We start from the raw sequence: 12374 nt of genomic DNA, 5'->3' as shown, positions 1-12374 counted from the left end.
ATATACCTTACTCATAAATCAAGAAATTAAAATGACAGGTAGTAGGGGAGGTAGTAGTCCAGAAGTTTGTCCTTGGGGTGTCCCATATTTCTTGATGTCATCTTAGAAGGTTACTTTATTTCTAGATGATTGCTGTTTCACTCAGTGTGAAAAGGCACGTACAAAGTTAGTGGTTAAAATATGCAAATGGATAAAAAACCAATAACCCTCTTGGTTTTGAAAATTTCTTTTGTAGTCTGGGCAACTATTTAAAAATAGGAAAATGAAGCTAATAGTTTTGTTTTTTTAAGGTTTCATTATTTTGTGAAAAATATATTCCATGAATATTGATTGATTTTTAAAGATTTATTTATTTATTTATTTATTTTTTTCTTTTCAAGATTTTTATTTATTTGACAGAGAGAGACAGCCAGTGAGAGAGGGAACACAAGCAGGGGGAGTGGGAGAGGAAGAAGCATGCTCCCAGCAGAGGAGCCTGATGTGGGCCTCTATCCCAGAATGCTGGGATCACGCCCTGAGCCGAAGGCAGACGCCCAACAACTGAGCCACCCAGTCGCCCCATAAATATTTATTTATTTGAGAGAGAGAGAAAGAGAGTGCACACACCTACATGCTCACGCATGTGAGTAGGAGGAGGGGCAATGGGAGAGCGAGAGAGAATCTCAAGCAGACTCCCTACGGAGATGAATGCGGGGCTCAACCTCACCACCCTGAGCCCAAACCAAGAGTTGGACTCTCAATCGACTGAGCCACCCCGGAACCCTTCCAAGAACATTTTATTTTATTTATTTTTTAAGATTTTATTTATTTGACAGAGACAGAGAGAGACAGAGAGGGAGAGCACAGCAGGGGGAGCAGCAGAGGGAGAGGGAGAAGCAGGCTCTCTGCTGAGCAGGGACCTGAGGTGGGGCTGGATGCCAGGACCCTGGGATCATGACCTGAGCTGAAAGCAGAGGGTTAACCAACTGAGCCACCCAGGCTCCACTACCATGAACATTTTAAATCCAGATTTTATTAGTATGAGAAAGTATCTTATTTTTTTTTATTTCACTCTGGCTACTGGAAGAGAAAACTTGTAAAAGAAACAGAGTATGTAAAATTTATTTAACAACACATAGACTGTACATAAAAGTATATCTAATGGTATAAAGGCCATACAAAACTGCAAAATTTTACATAAGCACCTGCACACAGGCATGAGCAAGTGGAATAATTTCTTTTGGGGCAGGATTATTATGACACGGCTTTGCTGGTGCTGAGGTGTGTTGGTGTTTCAACACTGTGTGAAAAGATAACCATCTTTTCTGTTCTGTGCGCTCTCTTCCTTCCTGACCCATCTTGAACCCTATAGCTGATCATCTGAACTATACTCTCTCACCAAAAGATTTGATTTTTTTGATTTCTTGATGTCTTTCATTCTTGCATTTTTCAACAACTGTTCAATCAAAACACAAACCTGTGTTGAAGCTACAATCTTACTTCCCCAGCACCCTGCTAGAGAAATGCACAAATCCTTCCATGTTGGTATCACTGTCTAATTCATGGTCTCCGAATTCCACTGTGTCCTTAGAGTCGAGTCTGTGTCTTTCTCTTACTTGTCCTTTTTCTTTTCTTCAACTCAAAACCTTCACCCCTCCTAAGTTCCCTTCAATTTGAGAAGTCTATTTTGTTTACCACTTCATCTAGTAGAGTTAGAAACCTACAAACGTGATCACCCTCAACCTCTTACCACCTCTAGAAATATATTTATAATAGAAGTATGCAAGTTTCATAGATACTATTATTTAAATATTTCCATGTTTCTCCCTCTTCATTCTCAGAGGTCTTCTGTTTTTTCATTCTTGTATGATAACATGCCCTTTAATCTCTTTCTTTCTAATGTATTTTTCAACCTGTACACTCATGCTTAAAATTTTTTCCAAAATTTTGCCCTCCCTAGCCCCACCCAATTCTACATTCATCTGTAGATACTAAGTTCTCTTCTTCATCCTTACACACAGATTCCTTAAAAGACTAATCTCTACTTTTTGTTCCTCATATCCCTTTCTTTTCTTTTCTTTCTTTCTTTCTTTCTTTCTTTCTTTCTTTCTTTCTTTCTTTCTTTTTCTTTCTTTCTTTCCTTCCTTCCTTCTTTCTCCTTCCTTCCTTCCTTCCTTCCTTCCTTCCTTCCTTCCTTTCTTTCTTTTTTAAAGATTTTATTTATTTATTTATTTGAGAGAGGAGAGAGTACACGAGCTGGGAAGGGTTAGAGGGACAAGCAGACTCCTGCTGAAGGCGGAGCCTGAAGCTGACCTGTGAGATCATGACCCAAGCCGAAGTCAGACACTCAACCAACTGAGCCACACAGGCGCCCTCGTATCCCATTCTTTTCAACTCATTCTTCAATTGACATTGTTCTCATTTAGATCACAAATGATCTCTCAGTTATTAACTCCAATGGATGTTTTGCATTTTCTTTATTGGACCCCTCTCCTACAACTGAAATTGTTGTTTGCTCCATGCAAACACTAGGCTCCCCTGGTTTCTAGGATACTACCTCCAACTGGTTTCTTTTGTGATCCTCCATCATTTTATGATTTCTTCTTTTCTCTGATTTTTTCTGAATGTTGACCTTCAAGGTTCATCTCTCAACTCAATGCTCTTCTTATCCCAGATAATCTCCCTTTATGCCATCACGTCCCTCAGGTATTACTCATTTGTCAATGTTGCCAAACCTAAGATCATATATTTCCAATCACCTAACTTAAATATCCTGCTTACTTGATATACGCCTTAAATTTTTTATTTTTAAAAACCAAATTAATTTTCCCTTTCCCCCAAATAGACTGTCCTTTGATATTCTCTGTGATAATTGCTGAGGTTCTCTTTTGCAAGGTCATTAAAACTGGGATATTGACCATCATTCTTGACTCCTCCATTTTCTGCATTTTTTATACTCCTGTATTTACTAGTGATTACTACATTAACTAATCTGGTTCTCAGCCTCAGTTGCTGATTAGGATCCCCTAGTGAACTTTAAAATATTCTAGATCAGTGAAAGCAGAATTTCTGGGAGAACGGCCTGGGAGTTTGTTATTCTAATGAGCAGAGAGGATTGGAAAACATTGTTTTCAATATTTCTCAAATATCTCACTTTTTTCTTTTTACCTCCAAATACCACTGCTTCATTTTAGGTCATCTTCATCGCTGATCGCATATGCCCTCCCCGGCTACCCTGCCTTCAGTTTTCACCCTCTGCAGTCTATTATCAATCTGACCATCAGAAGGAACACTCTGGAATATGAATGTTACAATGTCATATGCCTCAGTTTTCTAATCCTGTGTACTCTCCCTGACTTAAAACCCTTCAGTGGTTCCCCGTCAAAGAAGATAAAATCCAAGTCATTAATTGGGCACCTGAGGCCTCATTTTAATTTACTTGTCATTTGTCACTTTTTTCCTTTGATTTACCTTTCTCTGTTTCCCATAAAATGGACCCACCTATTCCCTATGCATACAAAGTTGTTTTCTTTCTTTTATGTCCTTGCTCATGAGGCCTCCTCTGACTAGTAATGACCTTTTGCGATTAACAGCTAATCCTGTTTATTTTATATGTTTCAGCGCTGTAATCACTTTTTCCATGCTGGGTTAGGTGCCTTTCCTTAATTTCTCATAACGATCTCTGCCTCAAGAAATTACTGCTTTTTTACCACTTGAGTTTATAATGATCTCCGAATATGCCTGCTTTCTCTTTGAAAACAATGACTAGTGCTTAATCATCTTTGTATTCCCTGGTGTCTAGCATAATTCTTGGCATATATTAGATGCTCAAAAAGGTTTGTTGAATACATGAGTAAGTGATCTGTTAGAACTTATAGCTGATAAAGTTGGATGCCTAGATGTTTTGTCTCAAAACAATCAAGAGATTTCAAATAGAAAAGGATAACTTTTGTCTGTTGAGAATTGGGAACTTAGGATCCAGGAGACAGACTTTCTGTAGATTTAGAATATATTAGATCTCTGTTGACATTATTAAAGCTACTCCTGGAGGTAATGTGCTTCTGATTTATACATTCATTTCAGAACTTTCTGGTTATAATTTGGCTTCTTGAGTAGAAAAATGAAAATAGTCTGTATTAATACCGGTCTGATTAGCAATTATATTTCTCACACAATTACCTAGTTTGTATACTACACATTAATCTCCTGAATTTGAGTTTATTATCTATATTTTTAGGGTTCAGTCACCATTGACAAATTTTCCACTTTCCAGATCTGCCAAACTGAGTGATGTGATCAGTCCCAAGATCCCCTTCAGCCTTAAAATTTTGAATTTATATATTTTGTTTAATTGAAAAATTAAAATAAAAATTCAATTTTGTATTAATGTGGTATAAATCAAAATACACAGGGACTATAGAGAAATTACTGTGACAAATTCTATCAAATTTTACATTCTTTACACATACTCTTGAGGAAAAAAAATTATCTACATTTTTCTGAATCAAGGCATGTTAGGGAAACATGGAAAATGTACTGTGAAATACAAAGAATGCAATGGATGTACAAAGGAATACAGAACTGAGGCAAAGTAGTAGGTTTATTCTGAGCTTTGAAGTAGCTATATTTAACACTTTAGTATAAATCCTTTTTATTACAAATAACAACTGTCAAGTCATTTTCCAGAAAATAATTGAAATGATGGACCTGGGAATCAACTGTCTGGGAAAGAAGATCACAAAGAAGTGATTCTGAAGGTTTTTCTCCCCCCACATAAGTAACTGTCTAATCTGATAAACACTTTAGAGTGGAAATGCATGAAGGCAGTGGTTTACTTGATTTTGCCCATTCTGCACCCTATGAGATTGACTTGTTCAGGATCACTGAGCCCACATGCTATAATGAGAATTATATATCATTTACTATACATACTTTCATATGATAAACTTTAAGTGTATATGTATCCAGTAATAGCAGTTGCTAGTTTTTGCTAAGGAACTGGTAACTTATTATAATATAAATATTTATACATGTTACATTTTATGTATGTATTATTATACATATATATCTATATGTTCTGGATTTCAATGGAGTATCCTAAATTTTCATTCTCTCATTCCACCCGCATTGGAAACTCTAGGTTTTGCTTCCAGAACTGATTTATTAATCATAAGTTTAATTCTTAGAACAATATCTTTGTGGTAGGAGTTGCCAGTTTCTTGCCAATACCTATTCACCCCTTTCTCTTTAGAAGCCAAACTCTAATTTTAGGCTGGTTATATTGCTTCCTATTATAAAAAGCACATTGTCTTCCAGACATTTTTGCAGCTAAGTTTGGCCATAGGACTGAGTTCTGTCTTTTAAAGAGAAATATTTGTATGAGTTCTCTGAAAATTGCTTAAAGGGGATTGACTGAGCTGGAAGTTCAATACAGCCTTTTTTTTTTTTTTTAAGTTCCATGATTCATTACTTACGTACAACACCCAGTGCACCATGCAATACGTGCCCTCCTTAATACCCATCACCAGCCTATCCCATTCCCCCACCCCCCCTCCCCTCTGAAGCCCTCAGTTTGTTTCTCACACTCCACAGTCTCTCATGGTTCATTCCCTCTTCTGTTTACCCCCCCCCCCTTTCTTCTTCCCTTTCTTCTCCTACCGATCTTCCTACCTCTTATGTTCCATAAATGAGTGAAACCATATGATAATTGTCTTTCTCTGCTTGACTTATTTCGCTTAGCATTATCTCCTCCAGTGCCGTCCATGTTGCAGCAAATGTTGAGAAATCGTTCTTTTTGATGGCTGAGTAATATTCCATTGTATATATGGACCACATTTTCTTAATCCAGTCATCTGTTGAAGGGCATCTCGGCTCCTTCCATGATTTAGCTATTGTGGACAGTGCTGCTATGAACATTGGGGTGCATATGGCCCTTCTCTTCACTACGTCTTTATCTTTGGGGTAAATACCCAGTAGTGCAACGGCTGGGTCATAGGGTAGCTCTATTTTTAACTTTTTAAGTGACCTCCACACTGTTTTCCAGAGTGGCTGTACCAACTTGCATTCCCACCAACAATGTAGGAGGGATCCCCTTTCTCCACATCCTCTCCAACAATTGTTGTTTCTTGCCTTGTCTATCTTTGCCATTCTAACTGGCGTAAGGTGGTATCTCAGTGTGGTTTTGATTTGAATTTCCCTGATGGCTAATGATTTTGAACATTTTTTCATGTGTCTGTTAGCCATTTGTATGTCTTCATTGGAAAAGTGTCTGTTCATATCTTCTGCCCATTTTATGATTTGTTTATTTGTTTCTCGTGTATTGAGTTTGAGAAGTTCTTTGTAGATCTTGGATACCAGTCCTTTATCTGTGGTGTCCTTTGCAAATATATTCTCCCATTCCATGGGCTGCCTCTTAGTGTTTTTGACTGTTTCCTTGGCTGTGCAGAAGCTTTTTATCTTGATGCAGTCCCACAAGTTCATTTTTTCTTTTGTGTCTCTTGCCTTTGGAGATGTGTCATTAAAAAGGTTGCTGTGGCCGATGTCGTAGAGGGTGCTGCCTATGTTCTCCCCTAGGATTTTGATGGATTCCTGTCTCACAGCGAGGTCTTTCATCCATTTGGAGTTTATCTTTGTGTATGGTGTGAGAGAGTGGTCAAGTTTCATTCTTTTGCATGTAGCTGTCCAGTTTTCCCAGCATCATTTATTGAAGAGACTGTCTTTTTTTCCACTGGATGTTTTTTCCTGCTTTATCAAAGATTAGTTGCCCAAAGAGCCGAGGGTCTATTTCTGGGTTCTCTATTCTGTTCCATTGGTCTATGTGTCTGTTTTTGTGCCAGTACCATGCTGTCTTTGTGATCACAGCTTTGTAGTACAGCTTGAAATCCAATATGGCCGTTCACTTTCTTAGCTTATAGTCTGAAAATCAGTGGTGCTAGCTGGAGCACCAACAGCCATCTTGGGTCCTGGGATGATACAGAAGATAGGAGCTTGGATCCTTGAGAAAATTGTGGACCCACCATTCCTAGCTATAATTCCTACCTTCCAACTTTTTGTGTGTGTGAGAGAAATAAAGTTCTATCTTGTTTGCCATTCTTGTTTTTGTTGTTGCTGTCACTGTTAAGGGAGAATCCCAGTTGAGCCCAAACTTGTGGTCAAGAGTCTGGTTATGTCTGATGAAACCATATATCCACCACCCTTTATTGTCAGCTATTAGTATGTGTTGTTAAAGACAGATGGAAATCTATTCCTCTTAACAAGGAATGACTTGTTAAACCCAAATATAACTAGGTAGTAATGCTCTTATTTCTCTCTAGGCAGTGAATTTGTGTCCATTCCAAATGAATCTCTGGAAGATTCGTTTTCTGTGTTGTGTCATTTTCTATTTTTATGTTAGGAGAGGCACTGAAAATCTGCCTTGTAGGAAATGTAACATCTTGCTTAGAATTGTGAATACAGTGGATTCTCCATTGCACAGAAACAGGGAGAGCCTTATATTTCCTATATGATACCCTTAAACAGTCCATTCATTCATTCATTCATTCATTCATTCATTCATTCATTCAACAAGTATTTTGTTTTTGAGTAGCTATTATGGATCAAATAAATTAGGGGAAGGTTTTGTTATTTAGTCAACTCCTGTCTATTATCACATGGGACACCTGTGAATTTGGAGAAGTTAGAAAAAAAGAAAAGAAAAAAATTGAACTGAATGAAAAAAGTCTAAAAATTTGTTCCAAAGAGTTGTCTTCTTTTTAATTTCGTTTCCCCGTGTTCAAAGACAGGACTGTAATCCGCATTCCCCAGACGGCACCAGCCTGTGAGTACAGATATTAATGTTAAATATTAGTGCTCCAATTGCAAGGAGGCATAGTTGCCATTACAAAATTTCCCAGCACTCCTGCCACAAAGTCTCCCAGTCTTTTCTGGGAGTCCTAGGGGAAGGGTCTCCCATGTGCTGATGATCCATCTCTTCATATTATTCACCTACTGGCTGCTCTGGTGCTTGCAAGGCTCTTAGGGAGGAGTCTTTTACCATTCTGCCTCAGGTCAGGATCTTCCAGGAGAACACACCTCTCCTGTGAAGACACTCTGTCCCAGTTCTCTCTAAGTTACAAATCACCACATTGCCAAAGGATGATGCATTCACATTAAACTGCACTGTGTTGGAAATTGACTTCTTCTGTGTAGAAATGAGAAAAGTATTTCTACAATCAGCTCTGTCACCTTGAAATACTATGGTTTATGCTCCCAAGTCTCCTATGAACACATTTGTATGTGTGCACGTGTGTGTGTGTGTGTGCGTGTGCACATGCTTGGATTTATAGTCCTTCAGTATGCGGTCCTTTCTTATACTCAACCTTTTGTGTTCCCATCGGAGGCTCCTGGGGTATGAAGTTTTATCCCAACAGGTCTTTATTCTACCATGTACATCAACTCATGCTAACAGCTTGCAGGAAGGGCTACTGCCCCATCAGTTAATCAGATAACCAAATCCCGAATTCTAGTTTGGGCTCAAATGGGAACTCTGCTATGTCAGAACTTAACTTAGACTTTAGATTATGTTTACAAAGTTGAGAATGAAGCTGAAATTTCTTGATACTGTGTGTGCATTATATGTGTGTGTACATATATACATATATGTATTACTATATCCCATAAAGCTTGTAATTTGTATCAGTACAATATGCTTGAAACATAGGCAGTGCCATTTTCTCATTAAGTCATCTCTTTCAGTTGCAAAACTAAGGAATGCCACATGCTATAACATGTCTTTTACTTACTCTACATTTATCCAGATGTGAATATGAGTAACGTACTTATAGTGCTCCCTTAAGCCACTATTTTCCTACGTGGTGAAAAATCTTCTATACAGTTTATATATTTTTGAATTTATTTAAAAGGTGACCTAATAAATTTTTCCCTTTGCAGTCTCCCCTTAGTAAATGTAGCTACTGTCACCATGAGTAAAGGAAATATGAATGGGTGGAGGAGATATGGAGAGGTCAGCACTATTATAGATAAACTCAATGTAAAAACAAGGAACTACTCTTTAGTTATTGGCGTAGAAATAATGGCAAGAAACAAAATTACTTCCTGAACCACATTCTATCATCTGACTAGTTGCAAAGAGCTCGTTTTGCCTGTTTTAACAAAATGAAAAACTTAACCATCTGAATTTAGGGCTATAGAGTAAATTGTAACAACTCAGGATCCTTGACAGTAGTAATCACAGTACTAAATGAACATTTTAGCTAGAAAGTGGTTAGAACCATTGAGAAATATTTTATCAGGTTAACAGGTTAAAGAAAGAATATATATATATACATATATATATATTTAAAAGACACAAAATATCACAACATCTGAGAAGCCTAAGGTGTAAAGTGTATTCGGCAATTGTTAGTAGCACCTGTGGTATTTAACTGAGGTTAAATAGAAAGAAATAAAAGACATTTGTTTAATCTGTGATCTTGTTGAAACAAGGGTCCCAGCACAGATTTTTCCTTTTAAGATTAGCCAGATGTGGTTCTTTCTAAGAGCATAGTGGTGGAACCACAGAAGAGAGATCACAAATGTTAGGAGAGAATGGCAGATACAATAAGGTTTTTAAGACGGAGAGAAGTCTATATAAAGCTGACTCAAACAAAATACAAAAGCTGTTTCCTCTTCAGTCATTTATGCAGAAACTTGCACTAAATTAAAAGGTGTGATGCATATGTTAGCAATCCCTATAGTCTGGTTCTTTTACTGCTCTGGCCTGTTTAGTAGGGACTATTTGGTCAGCACTGTCAACTATATGCTTTTTCATCAGCCCGATGTCTGATCTGCACTTTCTCTAGAACTAACAGTAAAAGAGATACAGTCAGAAATCTAGAAGTTTTGGTTGGCAATCAGGTGTTAACCCTCGTTTACTCTATGCGAGGTTTATATTTCATCTTAGAAACTAGCTGGGTGACTGTTGCTCTTTTTTGACAGCCAGCAAGAAGCAATGCCTTAGACCTGTTTGGCTGCTGTCCTGGGTAGAAGAGTTTGGCAGCCCTAAGGAGATGAAATTCTTCAGCTTCGGGACCCGCCCAGCGTACACCCTCTCAGCCACTACTCTGTTGCTATGAAACAAAAGACTAGGAAGGTGAGCAAAGCAGGAAGTCCCGCCTTTTAGCCCCAGTTGGCTTTGGCTCGGGCTCCCAATGCTCACGCCCACCCGCCCACTCCTTATTGGTCAGTTCCCTAGTGCCTGGCATCCTTTCTTCCATTTCCTTTCCCCTTTCCACTTTCGTTCTTGGGCGAGTCCCGTCCCCCCATTTCCCTCCGAGTCCCTTTCTGTTTGGGACGTGCCGCGAGCGGGCCTTCCTTTGGGGCCATTGTGTACTGTGGGAGACGTGGACTGGGTGGTATTGCGAGGACAGCCGCCTCCCGCCCATTGGCGCCGCCCGCTGTCGGGCAGTGCAAGGGCGCGTGGGATTGGCCTAGAGGCGCGCGGCCCCGCCCCCCGGCTCCGCCCCGCTCCCGGGTCTCTATGTGTGTGTATCCTACAGGGGTGGGGTATCCAGCGAGTGGTCTCCACTTCCAGCTAGTGCTGCTGTGGCGTCCCGCGGCCTCCCCGAGAATCAGGCGTGAGGGGAGAGCGGGTGTGGATTGGTCTTGACGGTAATTGTTGCGTTTCCCCGTCTCGGTGGCTGCGGCTCTGGGTTGCTCCTTCCTCGGGAACGTGCTTTTACGGCGACCACACACTCCCTACCCGGGCTACCCACGCACCCTGGGCTCGTGCGTGTAAAGTAGGACCCGCGCACGCCCGTGTCTCTGGACAGCTACGGCGCGGAAAGGCCGGGAGGCAAGGGGACACCGGGGAGGCTTGCGGCTTCTTTCCGGCCAGGGGCCCTGGGGAAGCCAGCTGCGGGCCACGGAGGTACAGGGGACAGCCCTGGCTTCCAGTTGTTGTCGCTGCCGCCGGCACAGTTGGAAGAGGGGTATTTAAAGACCGGAACCCAGGCTGGGCCGGGGGAGGCGGGAGAGGGAGTGAAGGGAGACGGGCGGCTGGGATTGCAGACATCCCGGGTGTGTGTGTGGGGGTGCGTCCGCCCGGGAGCCGAAAGCTGGGAGCCCGAGACCTACGGGTCTGCGGGCGCTGGAGGTGCGAGGGGATACTTTGGCCTTTCTGTATCCACCTTCCTCCCCCAGCTGAGGTCCAGAGTGGCAGGGGAGGGGCCTGAACAAGGAGGGGACACCGACGTTCCGAAACAAAGCTTTGGACCCCCACTCCCCTTGAGTGAGACGCGAGGAAAGGAGCGAAATAAGTGAACTCTCTTCTCCTTTCTGTGCCCGCTCTTGTCAGTTTCTCACCCCTCTTTTTTTTAGTAGGTTATTTGTTGGTTTATTTGGCTCTTAACTTGGGGCTAACTTCTTACCGCGTTGGTTTAAAGAACTGTGTGTTCGTGTGTCCATGTTCCCGTGTCCGTACTTGTTGGCTTTAGCGGGGAAAATCCAAGTCCTAAGCCTTTGTTGACAACAGATATGTCCCTTGTGCTCGTGTAGAATAATCTTTACGTTTATATAACTCGGCGAAATCTAACAGTGAAAGTGAGGTTTTCAAGTGAGGCTCTCAAAGTGTTTTCTGGGAGCTTTAGTTCTGGTATACATTGAATTGAAATTAAGGCAGGGATGGGGAGAACATCGTGTTCTTATCTAGTTGGAGGAAACCTCTGTTCAGTTGTTGTTTTGTTTTGTTTATTATGGGTTTTTTTGGTTATGAGTTGGGTATCAATCAAGGCTTTGCTACGTGAAATTCGAGAAGGATGCATCTTTAACCCTTAGTGCTCCAAAAGCAAATCTAAGGTTACTGTTTGTTTTGTGTACAGATTGAGAGTGCAAATTCATAGCTACTGAGAATTTGAACCTGGGACCCTGGATTTTGTTCTCAGTGATGGAGGATGTAGTGGGTACAAATTAACCTGTTCAGTTTTCTGCTGGGTAAACATTTTCATGACCAACTAACTTTTTTTTTTTTTTTTTTTTATCAGCCTTTCAAAGAACTAAGGTTCCAGATGGCAAATTCTATGAATGGCAGAAACCCTGGTGGTCGAGGAGGAAACCCCCGAAAAGGACGGATTTTGGGTATTATTGATGCTATTCAAGATGCAGTTGGACCTCCTAAGCAAGCAGCAGCAGATCGCAGGACTGTGGAGAAAACTTGGAAACTCATGGACAAAGTGGTAAGTTCTGTATGCTTCTGCCTCTATGTAGCCTTATTTGCCCTGGATATGGTTTCTCCTTCTATGGTTTTATTTGTACCATCAATTAATATTATTGCTACCATTAATTAATAATTGTTGTTATGGCAACAGTCTTTTGATTTGGATTGACCATTTTTCTTGCATCAACTCTGTGTTTTAAAAAGT

The 12374-nt window shown here is 40.5% G+C and overlaps 1 protein-coding gene across 7 annotated transcripts in view; it reads left to right on the top strand.

Annotated features, from left to right (window-relative positions):
* Window positions 1-10338: 10338 nt before the first annotated feature.
* Window positions 10339-12374, top strand: part of CBLB (Cbl proto-oncogene B) — a 214063-nt gene continuing 212027 nt past the window's right edge. For 2 of the 7 annotated variants that reach the window (XM_019796250.2, XM_019796248.2), the window contains exons 1-2: window positions 10924-10946; window positions 11997-12188. In XM_019796250.2, the coding sequence (XP_019651809.1) occupies window positions 12021-12188 (168 nt within the window). In that variant the 5' untranslated portion in view covers window positions 10924-10946; window positions 11997-12020. Of the gene's footprint in view, window positions 10627-10773; window positions 10886-10923; window positions 10947-11001; window positions 11334-11996; window positions 12189-12374 lie in introns of those variants that run through there. The other 5 variants (XM_019796249.2, XM_011220820.3, XM_034657724.1 and 2 more) reach the window with 5 other exon arrangements.

This window comes from Ailuropoda melanoleuca, chromosome 1, assembly GCF_002007445.2.
Source record: "Ailuropoda melanoleuca isolate Jingjing chromosome 1, ASM200744v2, whole genome shotgun sequence".
NCBI lineage: Eukaryota > Metazoa > Chordata > Mammalia > Carnivora > Ursidae > Ailuropoda > Ailuropoda melanoleuca.
This window is presented reverse-complemented; position numbering and strand designations above follow the sequence as displayed.